Source organism: Nyctereutes procyonoides, unplaced genomic scaffold (assembly GCF_905146905.1).
Source record: "Nyctereutes procyonoides isolate TBG_1078 unplaced genomic scaffold, NYPRO_anot_genome, whole genome shotgun sequence".
NCBI classification, from domain to species: Eukaryota; Metazoa; Chordata; class Mammalia; order Carnivora; family Canidae; genus Nyctereutes; species Nyctereutes procyonoides.
The window spans coordinates 57,282,215-57,303,960 of record NW_026575043.1 but is presented as its reverse complement, the minus strand read 5'-3'; the positions used below and the strand labels follow the sequence as shown (position 1 = coordinate 57,303,960).

Here is a 21,746-nt window from a genome sequence, read left to right as displayed (position 1 = left end):
GGCACCCCTTCTAGAATGCCATCAGGTAACAATTATAATAATTTGGGCCATAATAAAACAAATAGCAGAGTTTTGACATAATGTGGTCACTGAGTTTGGAATAAGTAGACATACCACTGCAACCTAAAACCTCAGCCAACTAATTTCACCTCCCTCAGTTGGCTTCCTCATTTGCAAAATGGAGACTCTCGGGTTGTTGAGACTGAGTATGAGTTTGCAAGAACCCTGAACTACACCCGAATCTTAGTAGCTGCTCAGCAACTGTTTCTTAACTCTGACAAATTATCAATTTCCTTGCTTCAGAGTCAAAAGAGAAAATGTGAACTCCAAATTCCTTTGTTTGGCAGTACTTTTATCTATATTCATCCAAAGTGAAAACATTTGTTCTCGAAACTATACCTTTCCACTCAGACTGTCATTCATTAAGCTTGATGCAGAGTGCTGAAGACAGGTACCAAATGAACCAATGACAAATCTTAGGGCCAGCTCCCACTGGCTAGATTCTTGAAGGTTTTGGAGCAGGGCAGAGATGGAGTTTATAATAGGTAAAATAAGGTTGTCTCCTGTGAAATGATAGAAGTGTTTCATTTCAGGAAAAGTATGTTAATCCAATTAGATTTTTTTCAAGAAAGAAAGATATTACTGAAAATTGTTTCCAGGGACAGCCTATGTTTTCAGTGGAGATGATGATCATAGAATTGGTTCTCAAAGTAAATGAGAGAATTAACATGGACTTGATTTAAACCAGAAAATAACTAAATATGATTATAACTTGTCTATTTTGAGATGCTTATTAAGTCATTAGCTGGAAAAAAAAAAAAAAACCTTCTCCATTGGGAAGGCCAAATTTTTTTTTTTGGGCGGGGGGGAAGGCCAAAATTTATGAACAGATTCATAAACATTAATGTCATGAGCCAAATAACACACTCTCCTGACCCTTTGGAAGACTAACACTGTGACTATAAGAATTAAATAACCATATCAAGAACATTAAGTCAGATTCGTATCCAAGATTTCAAGGAATTTCTGTATTGGCGTATTTACAACAGTGTACATTTCTGATGTCAAATACCTTCATTAATAGAGCAGTATGGTAAACTTGTAGAATCCAAGGGATGTCTCTTGCTTTCTACAAAACAGAGTAAAATATGTAACACTAAATAAAACAATTCATATTCCAAGAGATATTTAAATATTATGCTATTATCAAATAATGTTTTAAAGCATACTGTTGCTTTTAAAAAAACCATTTAAAAAAATAATAAAAAAACCATTTAAGTATATATTCAGAAAAGTACATAGATTAAGTCTACAACTTGATAAAGTGAATATATCCACAGAACAGCACCCAAACCAAAAAAAAAAAAAAACAAAAAAACAAAAACAAACCCAGAACCTTACCAGTACCCGAAGCCCCCTCTTTCCCCCATTCTAGCCCACTGCCCACCCCCAAGGGTAACCTAATCAACCACTCTCCTGACTTCCAACAGCACGGCTTCCTTGTAACCTGTCCTTGTACTTTATATAAATGAAATCAGATGGTACATAGACATTCTTTTGCATCTAGCTTTTTGCTCAACATTATGCCTGCCAGATTCACCATATTAAGGTGTTTAGTTCTAGTTCCAGACTTCCACAGTCAAAACTAGTATAAGGCAGAAATACACAGAAAATAACACAAGTGACAATTACCAGCAAGAGGCACAAGTGATGCAATCAATTCATAAATAACAGGGAGTACCATCTGTGTCTCAAGAACTATTCCATCTTCACTGAAGAAGTCACTGTAGGACCACTCTTCATATGGATCTTTGTGAGTTCCGAAGGAAGTCTAAACACCAAATCACATGGAAATGACACAAGTAAAAACACTCCAAAAACACAAATACCACCTTCACCAGGCAGAACCCAGGATCAGATATATTAGAGCCAAACAGTTTTGATGGTCAAAACCAACAGTGTAGTTTGTTTCTTCAGGTCTGCGGCTTATAGTATAGTAACGCCATTTAAGATTAAATTGTTATTCTAAAAGAAGGACAATGTCCAGAGATGCCTCATTTGAGGCCAAACTTTTTTTGTTTTTTTTTTTAAGATTTTATTTACTTATTCATCAGAGACAGAGAGAGAGAGAGAGAGAGAGAGACAGAGACACAGGCAGAAAGAGAAGCAGCCTCCATGCAGGGAGCCCGATGTGGGACTCGATCCTGGGACTCCAGGAGCATGCCCTGGGCCGAAGGTGGCGCAAACCAGTGAGCCACCCGGGCTGCCTGAGGTCCAACATTTTAAATGATAGTGCAACTTAAAGTAGCCAATAAATGAGACTGGAAAAGAGGTCTCATGCCCTTGAGTTTTCCAGCCTCAGATGAGAAAACACAAGAGACAGATTTGGTATTTTTGTAAACTACACAAGTGATTTAAAAGTGGTACATAAAGGATGGGCAGGGGTTTTGTTTAAGGAAAAGAAATCCAAAAGCAATTTACTTTCATTAGAACTCCACAGTCATCCATTTGGCACTGTCTGGAAAGCTCTACTGCCATTAAGGTATATTTACATAGTTCTAAAGCATCTAGTAAAAAATCTGAAAGAAAATGGAGAAAAATCATTACACTAATATTTCATGTCAAAAAAAAAATTTCATGTCTTTGGAATAAAGAAAACAATCCTCCAGTAACTGACATACAAAATTCTAAATGCCACAAAGTAGAGAGAAAAGCTTCCATAAAACTATGACTACCCTAAATAATGCAGTTCAATTTTCTTAAGCTCGGCTGAGAAATAAGATCATATATGGAGACGCAAGGAATTTCACAGTCCCATCAAAGTGAGTATCAACAGTCGGAAATGACATTGTTAATACCTGTAAATATTTTCAAACAGTAATCCCCATAGAGAATTTACTATAAATGGCTCTTTGTAAAATGAAGAGGATCTTTTGTCCTCACCACAACATCCAATTGTACAGAGACAGCATGTGGGAGACCAGTAGGAACTGAAGCCAAGAACACAAAACTATGTATATTATAAATCTTGTCACCTGGGCTACAGATGGTGGCAGCTTGGCAAGCTAGAGCATGTATTTCAGAAGGAAGATTGAGGCCGACAGGTATTGCCATCGGAACATCGTTAGCCAACATTTGACAAAGCTTCTGACATGTCAGAAACAGCAATTTCCCGGTGTCCACATTGCAGTGATATTTAAATGCGTCTCTGGAAGAAAGGATGTGTTGGAAGGTAGAGCACGCAGAGCAAAAGCAAATGCATTTGCCTTTCTTGGGTCAATATGTGACCCCACCATCATTTAAAATGTCTTTATAACATTCAACTTACTTGGGACACTATTAACTGTCAGAATACGAAGGCAACCTAAATTCAACAATTAGGTTACCCAATGACTCCATGTGAGTTACTTGCCTTCTATGCTACCACTTTCTTTTTTAAGAGAGAGGGAGTGGGGGCAGGGGGCAGAGAGAGAATCTCCAGCAGACTCCACACCCAGCGTGGAGACCGACACAGGGTTCCATCCATGACCCTGAGATCATGACCTGAGTCAAAATCAAGAGTCAGAAGCTTTTAATTGACTGAGCCACCCAGGCGTCCCTATATCGCTTTTGACCCAGAAGTCCACACTAGGCTCTGAGTGAGAAACCAAGAACACTTCTGTGAAAATGAAAATGTCACTGGCCTTACCCTATCACCAAAGAAGTCAAGGAAGCAAGTGTTCCTTCCAGAGACAAGCTGTGCAAGCACAGGGCTGGGACTCACCTGCACCTACTCAGCGCTGCATCCAGATTCCCGTGGTTCAAGGCTCTCAAGGTCAGCTCGGCCTCCTGCTCTTCCATGGACATATGTAGGGCCAGCACCTGTCTGTGCAGCTTGGACTTAGCGCTAAGGCTCTTGTCCTCTGTGGCTGCAGGCTCTGCGGCACTCCAGGATTTGTGTTTGCTCTGTGTGACTTCATAAGCTTTCATGTACTGTTCGCGGAGCTCTGCGACCAGGGAACCATTGCTATAATCTCCGAAGGACAGGAAGACCTTGAAGCTCTCCTAGCAAGGCAAGCAGGATAGCATGCCACGTCTGTTTACTTCATCTATCTGTTGTTTTTTCTTTTTACTTTTTAAAAAAAAATTTTTTTTTTTCACGAGAGCCACAGAGAGACAGGCAGAGACATAGGCAGATGGAGAAGCAGGCTCCTCATAGAGAGCCTGATGCGGAACTCAATCCTGGGACCCAAGGATCATGACCTGAGCAGAAGGCAGATGCTCAACCGCTGAGCCACCCAGACATCCCTTCATCTGTTTTTATTTTTTATTTTTTTTTTGTTTTTTAAAAGATTTATTTATATAGTTATGATAGAGCGAGAGTGAGAGAGAGAGAGAGAGAGAGAGAGAGAGAGAGAGAGGCAGAGACACAGGAGGAGGGAAAAGCAGGCTCCAGGCCGGGAGCCCGACGTGGGACTTGATCCCGGGACTCCAGGATCACACTCTGGACCAAAGGCAGGCGCCAAACCGCTGAGCCACCGAGGGATCCCCTCTTCATCTGTTTTTAAAAATCACTGGCAGGGGAGGCCTGGGTGGCTCAGTGGTTAAGCGTCTGCCTTTGACTCAGGGCGTGATCCATGATCTTGGGATCAAGTCCTGCACTGGGTTCCCTGTGGGGAGCCTGCTTCTCCCTCTGCCTCTGCCTCCCTCTCTCTGTGTCTCTCATGAATAAATAAATAAAATCTTAAAAAAGAAAACCATTGGAAGGTCTCAAACATCTCATTTCTCCCTCAAAGATTACTCCTTTTTAACTTAACAATGTAAGACTTTATGTTTTAAGTTATGAAACTAACATTATAAAAAGTTTGGAAAAGAGGAAAAACCATTTTAGCCCAGGATTTTCTCAGCATCAGCACTATTGTCATCAAGTGAATTGTCATCCAATTTCTCAGTGTTGGATGGTTCTCTGCTATGGCAGAGCCCTGAATAGCAAGAGGGCCAGATTAAGTATTAGATTTGGGTGATTCTACTCAGGTGGCTTGAAGAACCCAGCTTTGCCCCTTTTTGTAATTATTCCTGATTGGTCTCTAATTCTGCACCTAGAATTTATTTTTCTGACCCAATAAAAAATTCCCACTGGGGTCCATGGAAGGATACCAAGAGGTAGAAATAGTGAGTCAGACCTCTTCCTCCTTTTTTCTTTCTTTTTTTTTTTTTTAATTCTTATTTTTTATTTATTCGTGAGAGACATACACAGAGAGAGGCAGAGACACAGGCAGAGGGAGAAGCAGGCTCCATGCAGGAAGCCCGATGTGGGACTTGATCCCGGGTCTCCAGGATCAGGTCCTGGGCTGAAAGTGGCACTAAACCACTGAGCACCCGGGCTGCCCCCTCCCTTTTTTTTAAGTAATCTTTACACCCCATGTAGGGCTCATCCTAAAATCAAGAGTCAGGTGCTCTTCCAAATGACCCCTAGACCACCCCTAGACCTTCTGTTTTGATGCCACACTTTAGAGCAAGGTTTCTCAATCTTGCTGGATCATTCTTTGTTGTGGGGGTTGTCTGTGCATTGTAGCAGCACCCCTGGCCTCTACCATTGGATGCCACCAGCACCCTCCTTGCACTACTTGTGACAATCAAAAATATCTTCAGACAGTGCCAAGTATCCCCTGGGTGCAAACACACACCTCAGTTGAGAACTGGTTAATCTAATAAGCAGTGACCATTTGCTTGGTATTTCTTCTCAGTTTCTTTCACCAGCATTTTGTGGCCGCATGGATAATTTCATGTTACCTTCTCCAGTTAACACTATGGCATTTCCCCTTTCTTCATCACTACATAGATTAAAAAATAATGATAATAATTGTAGAAAGATTTGAGAAAGCAAGTGTGTGTGTGTGAGCCGGGGGGTTGGCGTGCAGAGGGAAAGAAGCAGACTGCTGAGCAGAGCCTGACTTGGGGGTTCAATCCCAGGACTCTGAGATCACGACCTGAGCCAAAATCAAGAGTGTCACTTAACCAACTGAGCCACCCAGGAACGCAACCATAAACATTATTTTTGATGGTTGCATAACTTAACCTATGGTGTAGTCAATATTTATAAAATGTAAAGTTTTGGGGATCCCTGGGTGGTGCAGTGGTTTGGCACCTGCCTTTGGCCCAGGGCGCGATCCTGGAGACCCGGTATCGAGTCCCACGTCGGGCTCCCGGTGCATGGAGCCTGCTTCTCCCTCTGCCTGTGTCTCTGCCTCTCTCTCTCTCACTGTGTGCCTATCATAAATAAATAAAAATTAAAAAAAAATGTAAAGTTTTGAAACTAATATTTTCCCCAAAATATGAGTGATCTTTCCCAAAGGGTAGCATAATGTAGAAAATACTTATTTATGGAAATAAATAGGGGCAACTGGGTGGCTCAGTTGGTTAAGTGTCTGCCTTTGGCTCAGTTAATGATTCTGGGGGGTCCTGAGATTGGGACCTGCATCGGGCTCCCTGCACAAAGGGGAGCCTACGTTTCCTTCTCCCTCTGCCACGCCCTCTGCTTGTGCTCTCTGTCAATACATAAAATCTTTAGAAAGGAAGGCAGGCAGGCAGGCAGGCAGACAATATTTCCTATATTTACTACAGATAAGTTGTGGGAGATTTTATTCATTATATGTTACAGTTCCCTCTTTATTAGGAACCACAGAAATGTTTATGCTTATATATAACCATAGACTATCTGAAAAAATACACAAGAAACTGGTGATGGTGGTTGTACCTAATGAGGGAAACTGGATAGATGGAGTGTCATGATATGAAGAAGACTTGTTTTTCACTATCTATTCTTTTAAACTTTTTTTTTTCTTTTAAACTTTTTAAATCAAAGAATTCGTTATCGTTTGTAACATGTAGTACAGAACTTAAGTTTATTTTTTGTCATGGTAAAATATACAAACAAAATTTACCATTTTTACCATTTTTAAAACCTTTTGAATTATGTATCAGCCATGTATAATCTAGTCAAAGATAAACATAGAGTGATTAAACCAAGAAGTTTCTCTTTTTTCAATATGCATCTTTTCCCAAAGGAATGCAGCTTCTACACAGCCAATATATTTCATGACTTTTAAAGGCATATATTTTTATTTTCAGTAATCTTTTTTTTAAAAGATTTTATTCGTTCATTTGAAAGAGAACATGCATGGACAAGTGGGGGGAGGGGCAGTGGGAGAGGGAGAAGCAGACTCAGCACTGAACAGGGAGCCAGATACAAGCTTGATCATGAGACCCTGAGATCATGACCTGAACCAAAGGCAGTCACTTACCTGATTGAGTCACCCAGTGCCCCTATTTTCAGTAATCTTTTAATTTTTTTTAAAGATTTTATTTATTTGAGAGAAAGGGAAGCAGAGCATGAGCAGAGGGAGGAAACAGAGGGAGAAGGAGAAACAGGCTCCAATCCCAAGATCCTGGGATCAGGACCTGAGCCAAAGGCAGAGGCTTAACCAAGTAAGCCACCCAGGTGCCCCCAACTTTCAGTAATCTTAACTGTTTATTGCTGCTGAAACAGTGCCAAAGAGAATAAGCAAGGGTACTGGTACTGGGGTCAGACAGATAGGTTCTGAATGGTGGTTCACACGACTAGCTTACCATATACTCACTGCAGCATTACTCACAATAGCCAAAAAGTAGAAACAACCCAAGTGTCCATCAATAGAGGAATAAACAAAATGTGGTTCATCTATATGGTGGAATATGATTCAGCAATAAAAAGGAACCAAACACTGACACCTGCTACACTACAGATGATCCTTGAAAACATCACACTGACTGAGAAAAGCCAGATACAAAAGGATATTGTATGCTTCCCCTTATAAGAAATATATAGAATAAGCAAATTCACAGACAGAAAGTCGATCAGAGATTACAAGGGCTGGAGGGGGAGGGGAGCAGGGAGTTACTACTTCAATGCGTAAAAATGGATAAAATAGATAAAAAGCAGAGTTCCTGTTGGAGGTGATGAAAAGCAGATACTGTTGAAGGTCACACAACATTGTGAATGTAACTAATGCCACTGAACTATATGTTGGAAAATGGTTAAAATAGCAAATTTTATATTGTTATCACAATTATGAAAACTTACTAAGACAATATCCCAACACCACTGAATTATACACTTTAAATGGATGAATAGTATGGTATATGAATTATATCTCCATAATGTTTTTTAAATGATAGAGACAAAAAAAAGGAAAACTAGTTATGCTGTATTTAAAATTCTTGAAGGGGGATCCCTGGGTGGCGCAGCGGTTTGGCGCCCGCCTTTGGCCCAGGGCATGATCCTGGAGACCCGGGATCGAATCCCATGTCAGGCTCCCGGTGCATGGAGCCTGCTTCTCCCTCTGCCTGTGTCTCTGCCTCTCTCTCTCTCTCTGTGACTATCATAAATAAATAAAAATTAAAAAAAAAAAAAATTCTTGAAGGTGGGATGCCTGGGTGGCTCAGTGGTTAAGTGTCTACCTTTGGCTTGGGTCGTGATCCTGGGGTCCAGGGATCGAGTCCCACATCGGGCTCCCTGCATGGAGCCTGCTTCTCCCTCTGCCTGTGTCTCTGCCTCGCTCTGTGTGTCTCTCATGAATAAATAAAATCTTTATTAAAAAATAAAGTAAAAAAATAAAATAATAAAATAAAATAAAATTCCTGAAGGTTAGTACAGAAGATTGTAAGGACAGACTAATCACTAATGTCAAATTCACTGATTAGTAACTTAATTAGTAAAGAAATAACGTTCAGGATAACTTAACATCTTTACCTGTAAGCTAGCAACAACTTTAAATTGTTTCAGGAGTTCTTCACATTCATCCTTCTTCTGTAGATTGTCTGTAATTACATTTTTTAAAGTTTTAACAGACATCCAAATTCCCATATTATCAGAATTTTCAAAAGCTACAATTTTAATTGGCTATGGTTTTATCTCAAGTCTTTTCAGAAGCTGAGGGAAGAGAATTTAAGTACAGAAGGAAATCTAATTATTCTTTCTGAAGGTAGAAAACAGAAGTTTATGGGTTGTAAGAGAAATGGTAACTTTTCTGAAACAAATTGCAGCTTTTTTCCCCAAGAGAGTTACTTTATTAATGTTTTACTTAAGTTCAAGTTTAAATAGGTTTTTGCCTGATCATGACCAAACGATAAGTGAGAAATATGAGCAATAAACACAAGAAATCTAGTCTAGACTTAAATAGCTTACTGAAGTATATAAACAAATGGTAAGTTGATTTTAGATGCTTCCATTTTCATACCACTAATCAAAAGAATAAAGCAAGGAAGATTTCATGAAAAAAAAAATGTGTAGGATCAAAGAAGACAATGAAAGTCAAAAAAACAGGGGTAAGGACAAGGGCTGTCACTGATGCTCCTTTCTGAAAAGGGCTAGCTTCAAAACAAAACCAAGAAGAGAGCACAGAGGTACAATCTACCTTTCTGGATGTTGCATAGTATTTTAAGAATGTCTACGGATGTCTTTGCTACAGACATTCTCCAGGCCTTGTCCTAAAAAGAAAAACAGAAAATGAAATCTACTTCCTTTGTCACTTCACTAGTACACATACAAATACGTAAAAACCACAATATCAGAAAAAAATAGTAAAAAAGGCTGAAAAAAATGGATCCATGTTAGAGGGAGTCAAGACAGCCAAGAAATGGATCATAATTGAATTATACAGAATGTAAACATGAAAAACACCAGTATGAATGCTTGGATATATGATTTAGAAATACCACAAATATGCAAATCCCCCAAATTACCTTTTAGCTACATTTTAATTAACAGTCAGTTGGGTTTCATTTTTTTTAAATAGTTTTTATTTATTACCGGACTAAACATTTAGCAAAGTTCTCTGGAAAAGTTAAAAAGAACTGAAGTTGTTTAAGCCTAGGGAATGGAAGTCTAAGGAATAATCATTATCTTCCAGACCAACAAGTTTAAAACAAACAAAAAGACAAGAAAAGTCAAAAAAGGAAAAGTTTTAATTTTTGAAAGATTTTATTTATTCATGAGAGACAGAGAGAGAGGGGCAGAGACATAGAGGGAGAAGCAGGATCTCTGAGGAGAGCCCACTGTGGGACTCGATCCCATGATCCTGGGATCAGGCCCTGAGCCAAAGGCAGACACTCTACCACTGAGCCATCCAGGTGCCCCAGAAGGAAAAGCTTTAGTTAAAGACATGATGTAGGTGAAATGCTTAGAAAGTGCAAGGCAGCCCAGGTGGCTCAGCGGTTTAGCCCTGCCTTCGGCCCAGGGCGTGATCTTGGAGACGCGGGATCAAGTCCCATGTCAGGCTCCCTACATGGAGCTTGTTTCTCCCTCTGCCTGTGTCTCTTCTCTGTCTCTCTCTGTCTCTCATGAGTAAATAGATAAAATCTTACAAAAAAAAAAAAAGATCTATAAGGAGCTGAAAACAGGACCTATCTCACAACCTTGTTGTGAAGAGGAAGTACACAATTCTCTTAAAGTATGTAACCTCGGGGTGCCTGGGTGGTTCAGTCCATTGAGCATCTACCTTTTGCTCAGGTCATGATCCCAGGGTCCTGGGATCCAGCCCCGCATCGGGCTTCCTGCTCATTGGAGAGTCTATTTCTCTCTTTCCCTCTGCCTGCCACTCCCTCTGTTTATGAGCTCTCTCTCTGTCAAATAAATAAGTAAAATCTTTAAAAAATAAAGTATTTAACCTAAGATCCCCAGCATAAGAGCATAATAAATATTACATACCAAAAAAAAAAATTTAAAAACCAACCCTCATTTCTCTAAAGGTAAAAAATTACTGAACTGGACTGCTGAGGCAGATTGGGGGATATATGTCTCTAAAGGATAAAAAAAAAAAATCTCAACTATCCTGGATAAATTAGGTATTCAATTCCTCACCTCTTTAAAGAAGAGAACCAGCACTCTTGTAACTATTCCTAAATTCCAATGTTCTAAGATTCCTTAGATGTCCATGGGTTCTGTGGCTGACATTATTTTTTTAATTAATTAATTAATTTTAAAAAAAATTAATTAATTAATTTTAGAGAGAGAGTAAGAGTGAGCAAGTGGGAGGAGCAGAGAGAGAGAGAGAGAGAGAGAGAGAGAGAGAATCTTCAAGTAGACTCTCCACTAAGTGAGGAGCCTGACATGGGGCTCAATCTCATAACCCATGAGATTATGACCTGAGTTGAAACTACGAGTTGGATACTTAATCAACTGAGTGTGGCTGACATTGTTCTTTGATAGTAATGACTATGTCCCACACAACACAAAGCACTTCATATTGCAAAGCTTTACAGAAAATACTTTGTGTACAACAACTACTTCAATTAATCCTTCTGGTTTGTAGATCCTCGATTATTCAATGGAGGCTCAAGCCACTGCTCCAAAGCAGTAATACGTGGTTCTCTCCTACGTAGTAAATTTACAGAGGGATTTTTACATAAGGACATTCTAACAGTGAGAAGAACAGATTTTCTTCTCTGCTTATCTGTCTTTTCTACCCTAATTAATATCCATAATTATTTGGTTTATCTACATTTTAGTGAAAATCTCACCTCTTTAGAATCATCTGGTTCTTCTTGTAATGCCAATCGTGCCCATATGATTACCCGTTCTGCAGTTTTCTCAGCTTCAGCAGGAGGCAAAGACCTCAACAGAAGGACACAGTCTTCACCCTATAGACAGAGTTTGAAAGAAAAAAACAGCTGGTACTTGTAAAGGACAGTTTAGACTTACTTCTTGCTTTTCTATTTAAAGGTAAAAAGACAGCACTTAAAAAAACAATTATGGTCTGACGTTTTAAAGAAGCCGATAACCGGTTTTGAGGACAGCAAACAAAAAAATTAAATTCAAATACAACCCTTTGTATTTTGTAATTCTTAAGTATGCTCAAGGTTATAAAATAAAGACATTTAAAACACAAAAAGAAAACGCACATCCTATTCTGGAATCAGAAGTTCCTGGAGTGCATATAAAACAGAAGTCTACATTTCATAAACACCAAAGAGTATGAAAGCCCAATAACTAGTCATAAAATACTTCTAAAGAACCTATAAATATGAAGAATATGGTCAATTTAACATCCAATGTTTTCACCTTGGTATAGCTTTCATTTGTGCTAATCTATTCGGATTTTATTGATTTGAGCTTTTACAGATTTACTTAATAAAGAAACCTAAGAAAGGACAATACAGAATTGTCATACCTGTTCTCTATCAATTAGGTCAAGAATCCTCAGACTGTAAATTTCATCACTGGGCAACATATATGCTTGGGCCACCTTCAAAGCATCTTCTAAAGAAGATGGGACATCTTGCTTGAGAATGTATCTGACCACCCTCTGAAACAGAGACCGTATATCCATTTCTTCATTATGAAATCTCAGAGTATCCAGAAATTCTTTGTTCACAAGGGCAAAGTACTCATCACAATAAAATCAAACAGCAAAAAAACTAAGTTGTGTGAAAAATTAAAACATGATTTATATTCTACTATCATAATTTTATGAAAGTCCTGTCTACCTTCTCCTCACCCCACCCTCCCAGGTCTACTGAGGTATATAAGTGACCACAATGCATATATTTAAGCTGTACAACATAATGATTTAATATACTCCTTTAGCTTTTTTAATGCATTTGTTTTGTTTTGTTTCTTTAAAAGATTTTATTTATTTATTCATGAGAGACACAGAGAGAGAGAGAGAGAGAGGCAGGGACACAGGCAGAAGGAAAAGCAGGCTCCATGCAGGGAGCCTGATGTGGGACTCCATCCTGGGTCTCCAGGATCAGGCCCTGGGCTGGAGGTGGCGCTAAGCCACTGAGCCACCCGGGCTACCCTTAATGTATTTGTTACGTGTGTATTTATCTTTAGTATTCTAATAAACAAAAATTGGATAATTTTTAAAGAAGTCTGTATTTATTTAATTTTATTTATTTATTTATTTATTTTTAAATCTTTTTTTTTTTTTAAGATTTTATTTATTTATTCATAGAGACGGAGAGAGAGAGGCAGAGGCACAGGGAGAAGCAGGCATCATACAGAGAGCCTGACATGGGACTCGATCCAGGGTCTCCAGGATCATGCCCTGGGCTGCAGGCGGCGCTAAACCGCTGCGCCACCTGGGCTGCCCTTTTTTTTATTTATATAAGTAATCTCTGTACCCAAAATGGAGCTCAAACTCATTACCCTAAGATCAAGAGTTGCTTGCTCTTGATCTGAGCCAGCCAGGCGCCCCTGAACAACCTATTCATGCTCTAACAAAAGGGAAGTGGTGAAGAACCTAGCTCTGTTAGCCTTTAAGAATATAAAGTCGTCATTCCATTTCCCAAGCTGCCTTCAGAATGGAACAGCAGGGTTCAGACTTTTCAACTACTGTACTTACCATGATTTCCTTGTTTAAGAGATTCACTTCCCTTACGCCATAGCCTCGTAAAAGTTTTTTCATCTCCATTAGTTTGTAACTTTCCTGCAATAACTTGACTCTAAAAGGAAATTTGTTGATATTTTTTAAATGATTTTTAAAGAAGATTTTATTTATTCATTTCTTTGAGAGAGGGAGAGAACAAGCCAAGTGCATGAGCAGGAGGGGGCCAGTGAGTGGGCAGAGGGAGAGGGAGAAGCAGACTCTGCACTGAGCTTGGAGCCCGACATGGGGCTCGATTCTAGGACCCCCAGAACACAACCTGAGTGAAAATTAATAGTTGGATGCTCAATTGACTAAGCCACCTAGGCACCCTAGAAATTTGTTGATATTAACATGGATTGTCTTTTTTTTTTTTTTTTTTTTATGAAATACTAAGGGACACAGTAAAGGGCATAAAGCACAAGTGAATGTCAAGTGAAAACATGAGGCTTATCCAACACAACTATCTGGGAGACTGTCATCTTACTTGGGATGGTCCATTTCTAAGTGCTGTCTCACCAGCTGCTCCACAGCTGCACTCCAGGGAACCACTGCCGCATACATTATCTTAAGAACAGCATCGAATATGAGCTACAAAGACACATAACATACTGACCATGAAGAGCCCTTGGATTTATGTTTCGTGCAAATTAATGACACAACCTAATCTATAGTAGAGGTCTTACATCCACTGTGTAGTACTCTGAGAATATCTCCTCTGACTGTAAAATTGTGTGTTTCTTCTGATTCTCACGCATAAAGAACAATTTAATTATTTAGAAAAACTGAAAAAAATATTTTCTCTGCTGAAAGTTGTCATATTGCTGTTTTTTTCTATAGTCTCTAGTCTGTGTTAAAAAATATTTTTCATGGTTTTATTCATACTTTACAATGGTGACCAGTAACAGTGGAAAGTCATAATAAAAGTATGTTATAACATATCAAAAAATGTGTCTGTGTTTGTATAATTATAGAAAAGCCTAGAAATATATGCACCCAATCATCCATGGTAGTTCTTCTAGGGATGGGAATGAGAACATTTTTACTTCTTATTTTCTATAATTAAAGAAAGTGGAATTTGGGTGGTTTTATTTATTTTTTTTATTCTTTTTTTCCAAACTTCACGAATTCTCTTTAACAAATATAAGTTGCTTTTGTGATCAGAGAAAAAGTTTTAAGAAGAGATGCAATGCTCAAAAGGAACATCTACTTGGTCACCATTTACTTACATCTGTGTCCGATAAACATCCTATTACTGCCATGGCTTTTGCTTCCCATGCAGTTTCAAAGAGTGAAGTGGACTTTGAGCTACATCTCTTCAATAAATCCTAAAAGGAGATAAACATATATATATATTTTTTTAATTTAAAGCTTTAAATTTTAATCCAAGTTTTAATTTAAAGCTTACTTTCAAAAAGCAGTAAAAACAGGTAAATAGCTTTTATGGATGTGGAAAAAACTACTTAGCCATGAACCTTAAATAATGCTCAAAAACCACAGAATTGCTAAAGCCTTGGCCATTAGTTTAATAAGCTACAATAATCTCATTTGTAGATTCTTCAAGAATGTTTCTTTAAGTTTTCTTTTCTTTTTTTTTTTTTTAAGATTTTATTTATCTATTCATGAAAGACACAGAGAGAGTGAGGCAGAGGCACAGACAGAGGGAAAAGCAGGCTCCATGCCGAGAGCCCGACGTGGGACTCGATCTCGGGACTCCAGGATCATGCCCTGAGCCAAAGGCAGGTGCCAAACCACTGAGCCACCAGGGATCCCCAAGTTTTCTGTACCATATAGAACTAGTGTACAAAACATTGCTCACATTTGTTGAGCTCACACTTCTATTATTTTACAATAACCAATTGGAGAAAGCCCTAATATAATTCCATTCTCCCCAAGGTTACCAGTCAATCAGCAGAGATTATGCCACATTAACCAATACATAAAGCCCCACGGTAAAGCATGACATTCCTTAAAGAGCTAAACGTTTATACAATGACACACACAGATGTAAGGAAAAAAGACTAGATCTAAAGTAGTTACCTCTATGTAGAGCAGGAGAAGTTCCTCCTCTTGTAACCCATGTTCCTGCATATAAACTCTTATGAACTTTTCTAAGACAGAAGGGATCAGCTCTGGGGCTAACACTTTATCAAACATGCGGAACACAATGGTGGTTGTATTCTCCTGGATCCCAAGAGAAAAGTGGCATAGGTCTAAGTTCTAGTCATAGTGGCTGTGATTACAAAATAATAACATTTCTGATAAATCTAGACTTGTACCTTTTCAAAATCAGAGAGAGCCAACTTGCAGTTGTATTTCCTATGCAGTGTGATCAACTCCTGTAAATTATGTACCAAAGTCCTTAACTGACATACTTCCTCTGTGTTTTGATAATCCTTCTAAAACAAAAGTATGAGAGGGGAAATATACAAGAAGTCAGAATTATTTCAGACAAAATAAAAAATGACCATGATTATGCATATAAGAGGAACTCTGCACTTAATGTCTTAAATTTTGTAGAATTTTAACTCATTAATACTAGTGCAAATTAACATCAGAATCCAACAGAAATCCAAAAGCAACTTTCTCAAAAACAAAACAAAACAAAACAAACAGAAATATACACATACAGAAAAACTTCAATGTTAGGGGTGCCTGGGTGGCTTAATTAGTTAAGCATCTGATTCTTGATTTTGGCTCATGTCATAATCTCAGGGACTTGGGATTAAAGCCCCATGTCAGGCTCTGAATTGAGCAGAGATTCTGTTTGAGGAGTCTCTCCCTCTCTCTTGCCCCCTGCTTGTGCTCTCTAAAATACATAAATAAATCTTAAAAATAAATAAATAAATAAAAACTTCAATGTAAGTACAACTTTTTCTTTTAAGATTTTCTTGGGGGTTGGGCAGAGGGAGAAAGAATCTTAAGCAGGCTCCACGCCCAATGTGGAGACTGACACAGGGCTCAATCTCACAACCCTGATATCACAATCTGAGCCAAAATCAGAGTTGGATGCTCAACCAACTGAGCCATGCAGGCTTCCCTAAGATTTTATTTTTTTAAGTAATCTCTACACTTGATGAGGGGCTCAAACTTACAATCCCGAAAAAAACAAAAACAAAAACAAAAACAAAAACAAAAACAATCCCGAGATCAAGAGTCTCACGCTCCACCAACTGAGCCAGCAAGGTGCCCCTGAATGTTAGTGTAGTATTTTATACTTAGTTACAAAAACATCATTTAGATGGCCCTCAATATCCTATCTGTATAAATCAAGACCAGATATAAAGCTGTAACATTTCCTAAATTTAAATACAAGGAACAAAATTTTCAGTATTGATAAAGACAAGTAACAGGGAAAAGAGTAGTATTTTATAGCAAAAGGAAAAAGTTCTTCTATGGAAAGATGTATTATAATGATCAATACACATCATATATTATAATACATATTGATTACATTTATCAATATAATGCTTGAAGAGTATAGAAAAAACTTCCTGTTTCATTTTAACAGTGTAAAACCAGTATGTATAATTATTGGCAGGAATCTGCTATATAAGAAAGAAGGAGAAAATTTAACATTTATTTTTGGGCCCTAGAAATTTAAAGAATAGGTGTAATTTCATAATGTATATTATGATCATATATAAGGTCATACCTTCTGGTACTTAAATCCTTAATACTTTTGTTTTTTTGGGTTTTGTTTTTGTTTTTGAGAGAGAGAAAATGAGAACATAAGTGGGGTGAGGGGCAGAAGGAGAAGCAGACTCCCCATTGAACAGGGAGCAAGATGTGGGGCTTAATCCCAGGACCCCGAGATCATGACTTGAGCTGAAGGCAGAAGCTTAACCAACTGAGGCAGCCAGGTACCCTATCCTTAATACTTTTGAGTTGAGATCATACCAGGGTATCTCACATATTAGTTCACAAACTAATTTATGGCACCCCGACAAACTTTTCGAAAATACAACAATGTACTTTTTTTCAAATATAATGAATGCTTTCTAGTTTTTAGAAACTTAAAGGGGAAAAGAAATTAACTTAAGAAATTTAGAAGCCAGATAATAAATTCAGTTCATGAACCTCAAATTAACATCAAATATAATATCAGTATTCCTGAGCTTAGTAACCTTTCTAGCACTGCAATTTTTTTCAGTCAAAGAGTTCCCAGAACTTTTTTATTTTTATTTTTTTTAAGATTTTATTTATTTATTCATAGAGATGCAGAGAGAGAGAGAGAGAGAGAGAGAGAGAGAGAGAGAGCAGAGACAGAAGCAGGCACCATGCAGAGAGCCTGACGTGGGACTCGATCCAGGGTCTCCAGGATCACGCCCTGGGCTACAGGCGGTGCTAAACCGCTGCGCCACCGGGGCTGCCCCCAGAACTTTTTTTAAATTTGATCTTTTAAAAATTTGGCTAGTACTTAAGCCATAATGGCTATCAGAATGCCTAGGAAATATAATCAGAACTGGGAGTAGTTTGCTGGTTTAAACAATCTTTGAAAACTAATCCTAATGCATTATTAAATTTCATTCCTTTAAAGGACTGTGAACTGCTGCCAATGCAGAAAATCCCAACTCTACTACTTAGGAGTATGCTTTATATTGTTTCCTGTTTGGCTGGTTCAATAGAGAAAAGCAAAGCACTAAAATAGGTTGAAGTTCTGATAAGAATATTAGGAAGAAAAAAGGACATTTTCCTTTTTCGTGAATTTTAAAAGCATACAACAAAAGAACATACAAACAGAAAATTTAAGAAGTGGATATATTTCTAAGCACATGTAAACAAACTATTTAACATAAATTGAATGCTTTATTCCTAAAAATTCATTTTCTATATCATACCAAGGAAATCCAACGCCAAGAAGACACCAGTACCAACTCATCTGGCTTTTCTGCTGTAAAAAACACCTTTGCTAGTTGAAGTCCATTTTCTGGCCAGTTTGCCTTTAAAGAATAACAGAGACCATTAAAAGTAATGTTATATGCCACTGGGAGTGTTTGAAATGTTTTTTAAGGGCTAATTATACTGGTATTACCTTATCAGTTAATTCAAGGTTCCTGGCTGCTTGTTCCAACCATTTTGCAAGAATTTTCTGAAATAGACATATCATTTAAAAATACAATATTCAGCAGATAATCACTGAAATAATTTAAAACCCCCATGATAATCTTTCAACAGAGACACTAAACAAACTGTCTGATGTTGGTGCCATTTACTATTTGGTGATCTAAGGTAAAGGCTATATTTGAGTCATCCAGAGTAGAAACAATGAAGGCAACTTACCTGCCCTTCAGGTATGGCCCTTCTCACAAAAGGGATCACATCATTTTTAAGCCACGGACAAAGCTTTTGTAAAGAGACTGGTGTAGAAATTGAGTTGAGCAAGTTCTCAAGCATTTTCACATCAAATCTGCTTTCAAAATTTGCCTAAATGATACAGAGTGAGAAATTAAGATCTATTGGACAAATTTAAAAATGACAGCCTCCCCAAAAGGTAAGACCTGTTAGGCAGTCATTTCAAGAAATATATTACTGACTTAATTATGAGCACTTAAGGGTGATTTACTCTGTACTGATGAGTCGCTGACAGCCACAAATTCCATGAACTCTCATGGCAACAAGTACCAACTAATCAATCAGGTGACAGTGACTGTGGAAATGGCAAAGGAAGGAAAACTTAACAGGAGGTGAAAGTACAATCTTATTTTTTTTATAAATTTATTTTTTATTGGTGTTCAATTTGCCAACATATAGAATAACACCCAGTGCTCATCCCATCAAGTGGCCCCCTCAGTGCCTGTCAGTCACCCAGTCACCCCCACCCCCTGCCCAAAAGTACAATCTTAATAAGCAATGGGTCCATTAATGACATCACACCAAGTTATTACTTTTTGGAGCTAACAATACCTCCCCAATCAGAGCAGAAGTGATAATGCACAATCCTTTAGCATAATCCCACATACAACAGAAACATCCTCTCCAATACTTTTTAAGAAACCCATCAATAGGGCAGCCCAGGTGGCTCAGTGGTTTAGCGCCACGTTCAGCCTAAGGCCTAATCCTGGAGACCCAGGATCGAGTCCGACGTCAGGCTCCCTGCATGGAGCCTGCTTCTTCCTCTGCCTGTGTCCCTGCCTCTCTCTCTCTTTCTATGTCTCTCATGAATAGATAAATAAAATCTTAAAAAAAAAAAAAAACCAAGAAACCCATCAATAAATCATTTAATAACATGTTGCTTTTTTTTTTTTAAGATTTTATTTTTAAGTAATCTTCATGCCCATTGTGGGGCTCAAATTCACAACCCAGAGATCAAGAGTCACATGCTCCACTGACTGAGCCAGCCAGGTGCCCCAAAATGTTGCCTTTTGAGCTAAATTTAGGAGTTAATTAGACTCTGAATGGGATAAAACACGTTTCTAAGGTATCTTCACCTCTAATTTAATATCATTGGGATAATTTTATCAAACATGCCATTTCCCACTCACACCTGACATCCTTCATCCATGTGTAGACAATGGATTCAATCACTGATCCTAGGTTCCATGAAGCCATTAACAACAAAATGCAAAATAGATTACCTGATGTCGAAGCCAAAGGTACTGTGCACAAACAAGGTTTCCTTCTCTTAGCTGTAAAAAGATATCCTTAAGGTCATCTTCATTATTCAGAAATTCAATCCAAGAACTACCACTGCAAAGTCAGAGGAAAAAAGTTAGTAGTTAAAAAAAAAAAATTAACGTCATATGTTACAAGTGGATACTATTAGACATTTAAACTAATGGTTTTTGGGCAGCCCAGGTGGCTCAGCGGTTTAGCGCCACCTTCAGCCCAGAGTGTGATCCTGAAGACCTGGGATTGAGTCCCACATCAGGCTCCCTGTGTGGAGCCTGCTTCTCTCTCTGCCTGTGTCTCTACCTCTCTCTCTCTTTCACTCTCATAAATAAATAAAATCTTTAAAAATAAATAAAATAAACTAGTGTTTTCCCCCCTCAAAATTAAAAAAAAGGGGACGCCTGGGTGGCTCAGAGGTTTAGCGCCTGCCTTCGGCCCAGGGAGTAATCCTGGAGATCCGGGATTGAGTTCCACATTGGGCTCCCTGCATGGAGCCTGCTTTTCCCTCTGCCTATGTCTCTGCCTCTCTTTCTGTGTCTCTCATGAATAAATAAATAAAATATTTTTTTAAAAAAGTTACAAATATTATAGAGTAAAAAGTAATTTCCTGCTCCTACATTCCTCCGTGAGAGCCATATCTCTTCTTGTAGGTCCTTCCTAAGATAATCACTCTATATACAAGCAATTATTTTAAGTATTTTTTTGAGATTTTATTTATTTATTTGAGAGAAAGCAAGCAATCAAGTGAGAGCAAGAGCCAGGGAAAGGGCAGAGGGAGAGGGAGAAGCAGACTCCCTGCTTAGCAGGGAACCTGATGTGGGACTTGATCCTGGGACCGGGATCACGCCCTGAGCCAAAGGCAGACGCTCAACTGCTGAGCCACCCAGGGATCCCCCCTCATTCATTTTAAAAACATAAAATAATAAGATCACCTGGGTAGCTATATTTATATAACATACAAATATATATAAAAATATGTATATAAATATATATATATTTATACATATATAATACTTATCCCTGTATTTCCTTTACTCCTCTCTCTCAAAAAAAAAAAAAAATAGGGCAGCCCCAGTGACGCAGCGGTTTAGCGCCTCCTGCAGCCTGGGGTGTGATCCTGGAGACCCAGGATGGAGTCCTGTGTCGGGCTTCCTGTATGGAGGCTGCTTCTCCCTCTGCCTGTGTCTCTGCCTCTCTCTCTCTCTCTCTCTCTTTCTCTCTCTGTCTCTATGAATAAATAAAATCTTTTTTTTTTTTGGCAGATAAAGGTTTGTTTAAATAAAATCTAATAAATAAATAAATAAATAAATAAACAAATAAATAAACAAACAAATAAATAAAATCTTAAAAAAAAACCACTACATGATACTGGTGAATGAATAATATAAAATCAACTGAATACAAAGTCCAGAGATAGACAAATACATGTCAGATTGTTAGCCTAACACTGCAAACAGCAGGAAAGGGGGACTGACTAGCCACAAGAAAAAAATAAAACTTCTATTTATTGTTAATTTGACAATAAACTAGTATTATCTTTAAGATATTCCATCTCAAAAAAAAAATAGTTCTATCTCATATGTGTAGAGAATGATATTCTTGTTGCTTATGTTAGTATATCTAATAGAATCAATTGCCAGAAGTGAAATTGCTAAGGCAAAGATATGTGCATTTAAATTTGCCTTTCAAATTTATCAGTTCCCATAGATGGTGTAGAAGAATATTCTAAAACCTAGCAGGAAAATAATA

The 21,746-nt window shown here is 38.2% G+C and overlaps 1 protein-coding gene across 4 annotated transcripts in view; it reads right to left on the bottom strand.

Moving 5' to 3' along the window:
* Nucleotides 1–21,746, bottom strand: part of KNTC1 (kinetochore associated 1) — a 79,901-nt gene that overhangs the window by 29,357 nt on the left and 28,798 nt on the right. For 3 of the 4 annotated variants that reach the window (XM_055323147.1, XM_055323148.1, XM_055323150.1), the window contains exons 21-39: nt 19,964–20,075; nt 18,669–18,812; nt 18,421–18,477; nt 18,227–18,328; nt 15,665–15,784; nt 15,426–15,569; nt 14,615–14,713; nt 13,873–13,976; nt 13,365–13,464; nt 12,189–12,323; nt 11,539–11,658; nt 9,435–9,507; nt 8,771–8,838; nt 3,764–4,044; nt 3,036–3,208; nt 2,482–2,579; nt 1,693–1,831; nt 1,073–1,129; nt 400–563 (exon numbers count right to left, since the gene is read on the bottom strand). In XM_055323147.1, the coding sequence (XP_055179122.1) occupies nt 400–563; nt 1,073–1,129; nt 1,693–1,831; nt 2,482–2,579; nt 3,036–3,208; nt 3,764–4,044; nt 8,771–8,838; nt 9,435–9,507; nt 11,539–11,658; nt 12,189–12,323; nt 13,365–13,464; nt 13,873–13,976; nt 14,615–14,713; nt 15,426–15,569; nt 15,665–15,784; nt 18,227–18,328; nt 18,421–18,477; nt 18,669–18,812; nt 19,964–20,075 (2,290 nt within the window). The remainder of the gene's footprint in view (nt 1–399; nt 564–1,072; nt 1,130–1,692; nt 1,832–2,481; nt 2,580–3,035; nt 3,209–3,763; nt 4,045–8,770; nt 8,839–9,434; nt 9,508–11,538; nt 11,659–12,188; nt 12,324–13,364; nt 13,465–13,872; nt 13,977–14,614; nt 14,714–15,425; nt 15,570–15,664; nt 15,785–18,226; nt 18,329–18,420; nt 18,478–18,668; nt 18,813–19,963; nt 20,076–21,746) is intronic. The other variant, XM_055323149.1, reaches the window with a different exon arrangement.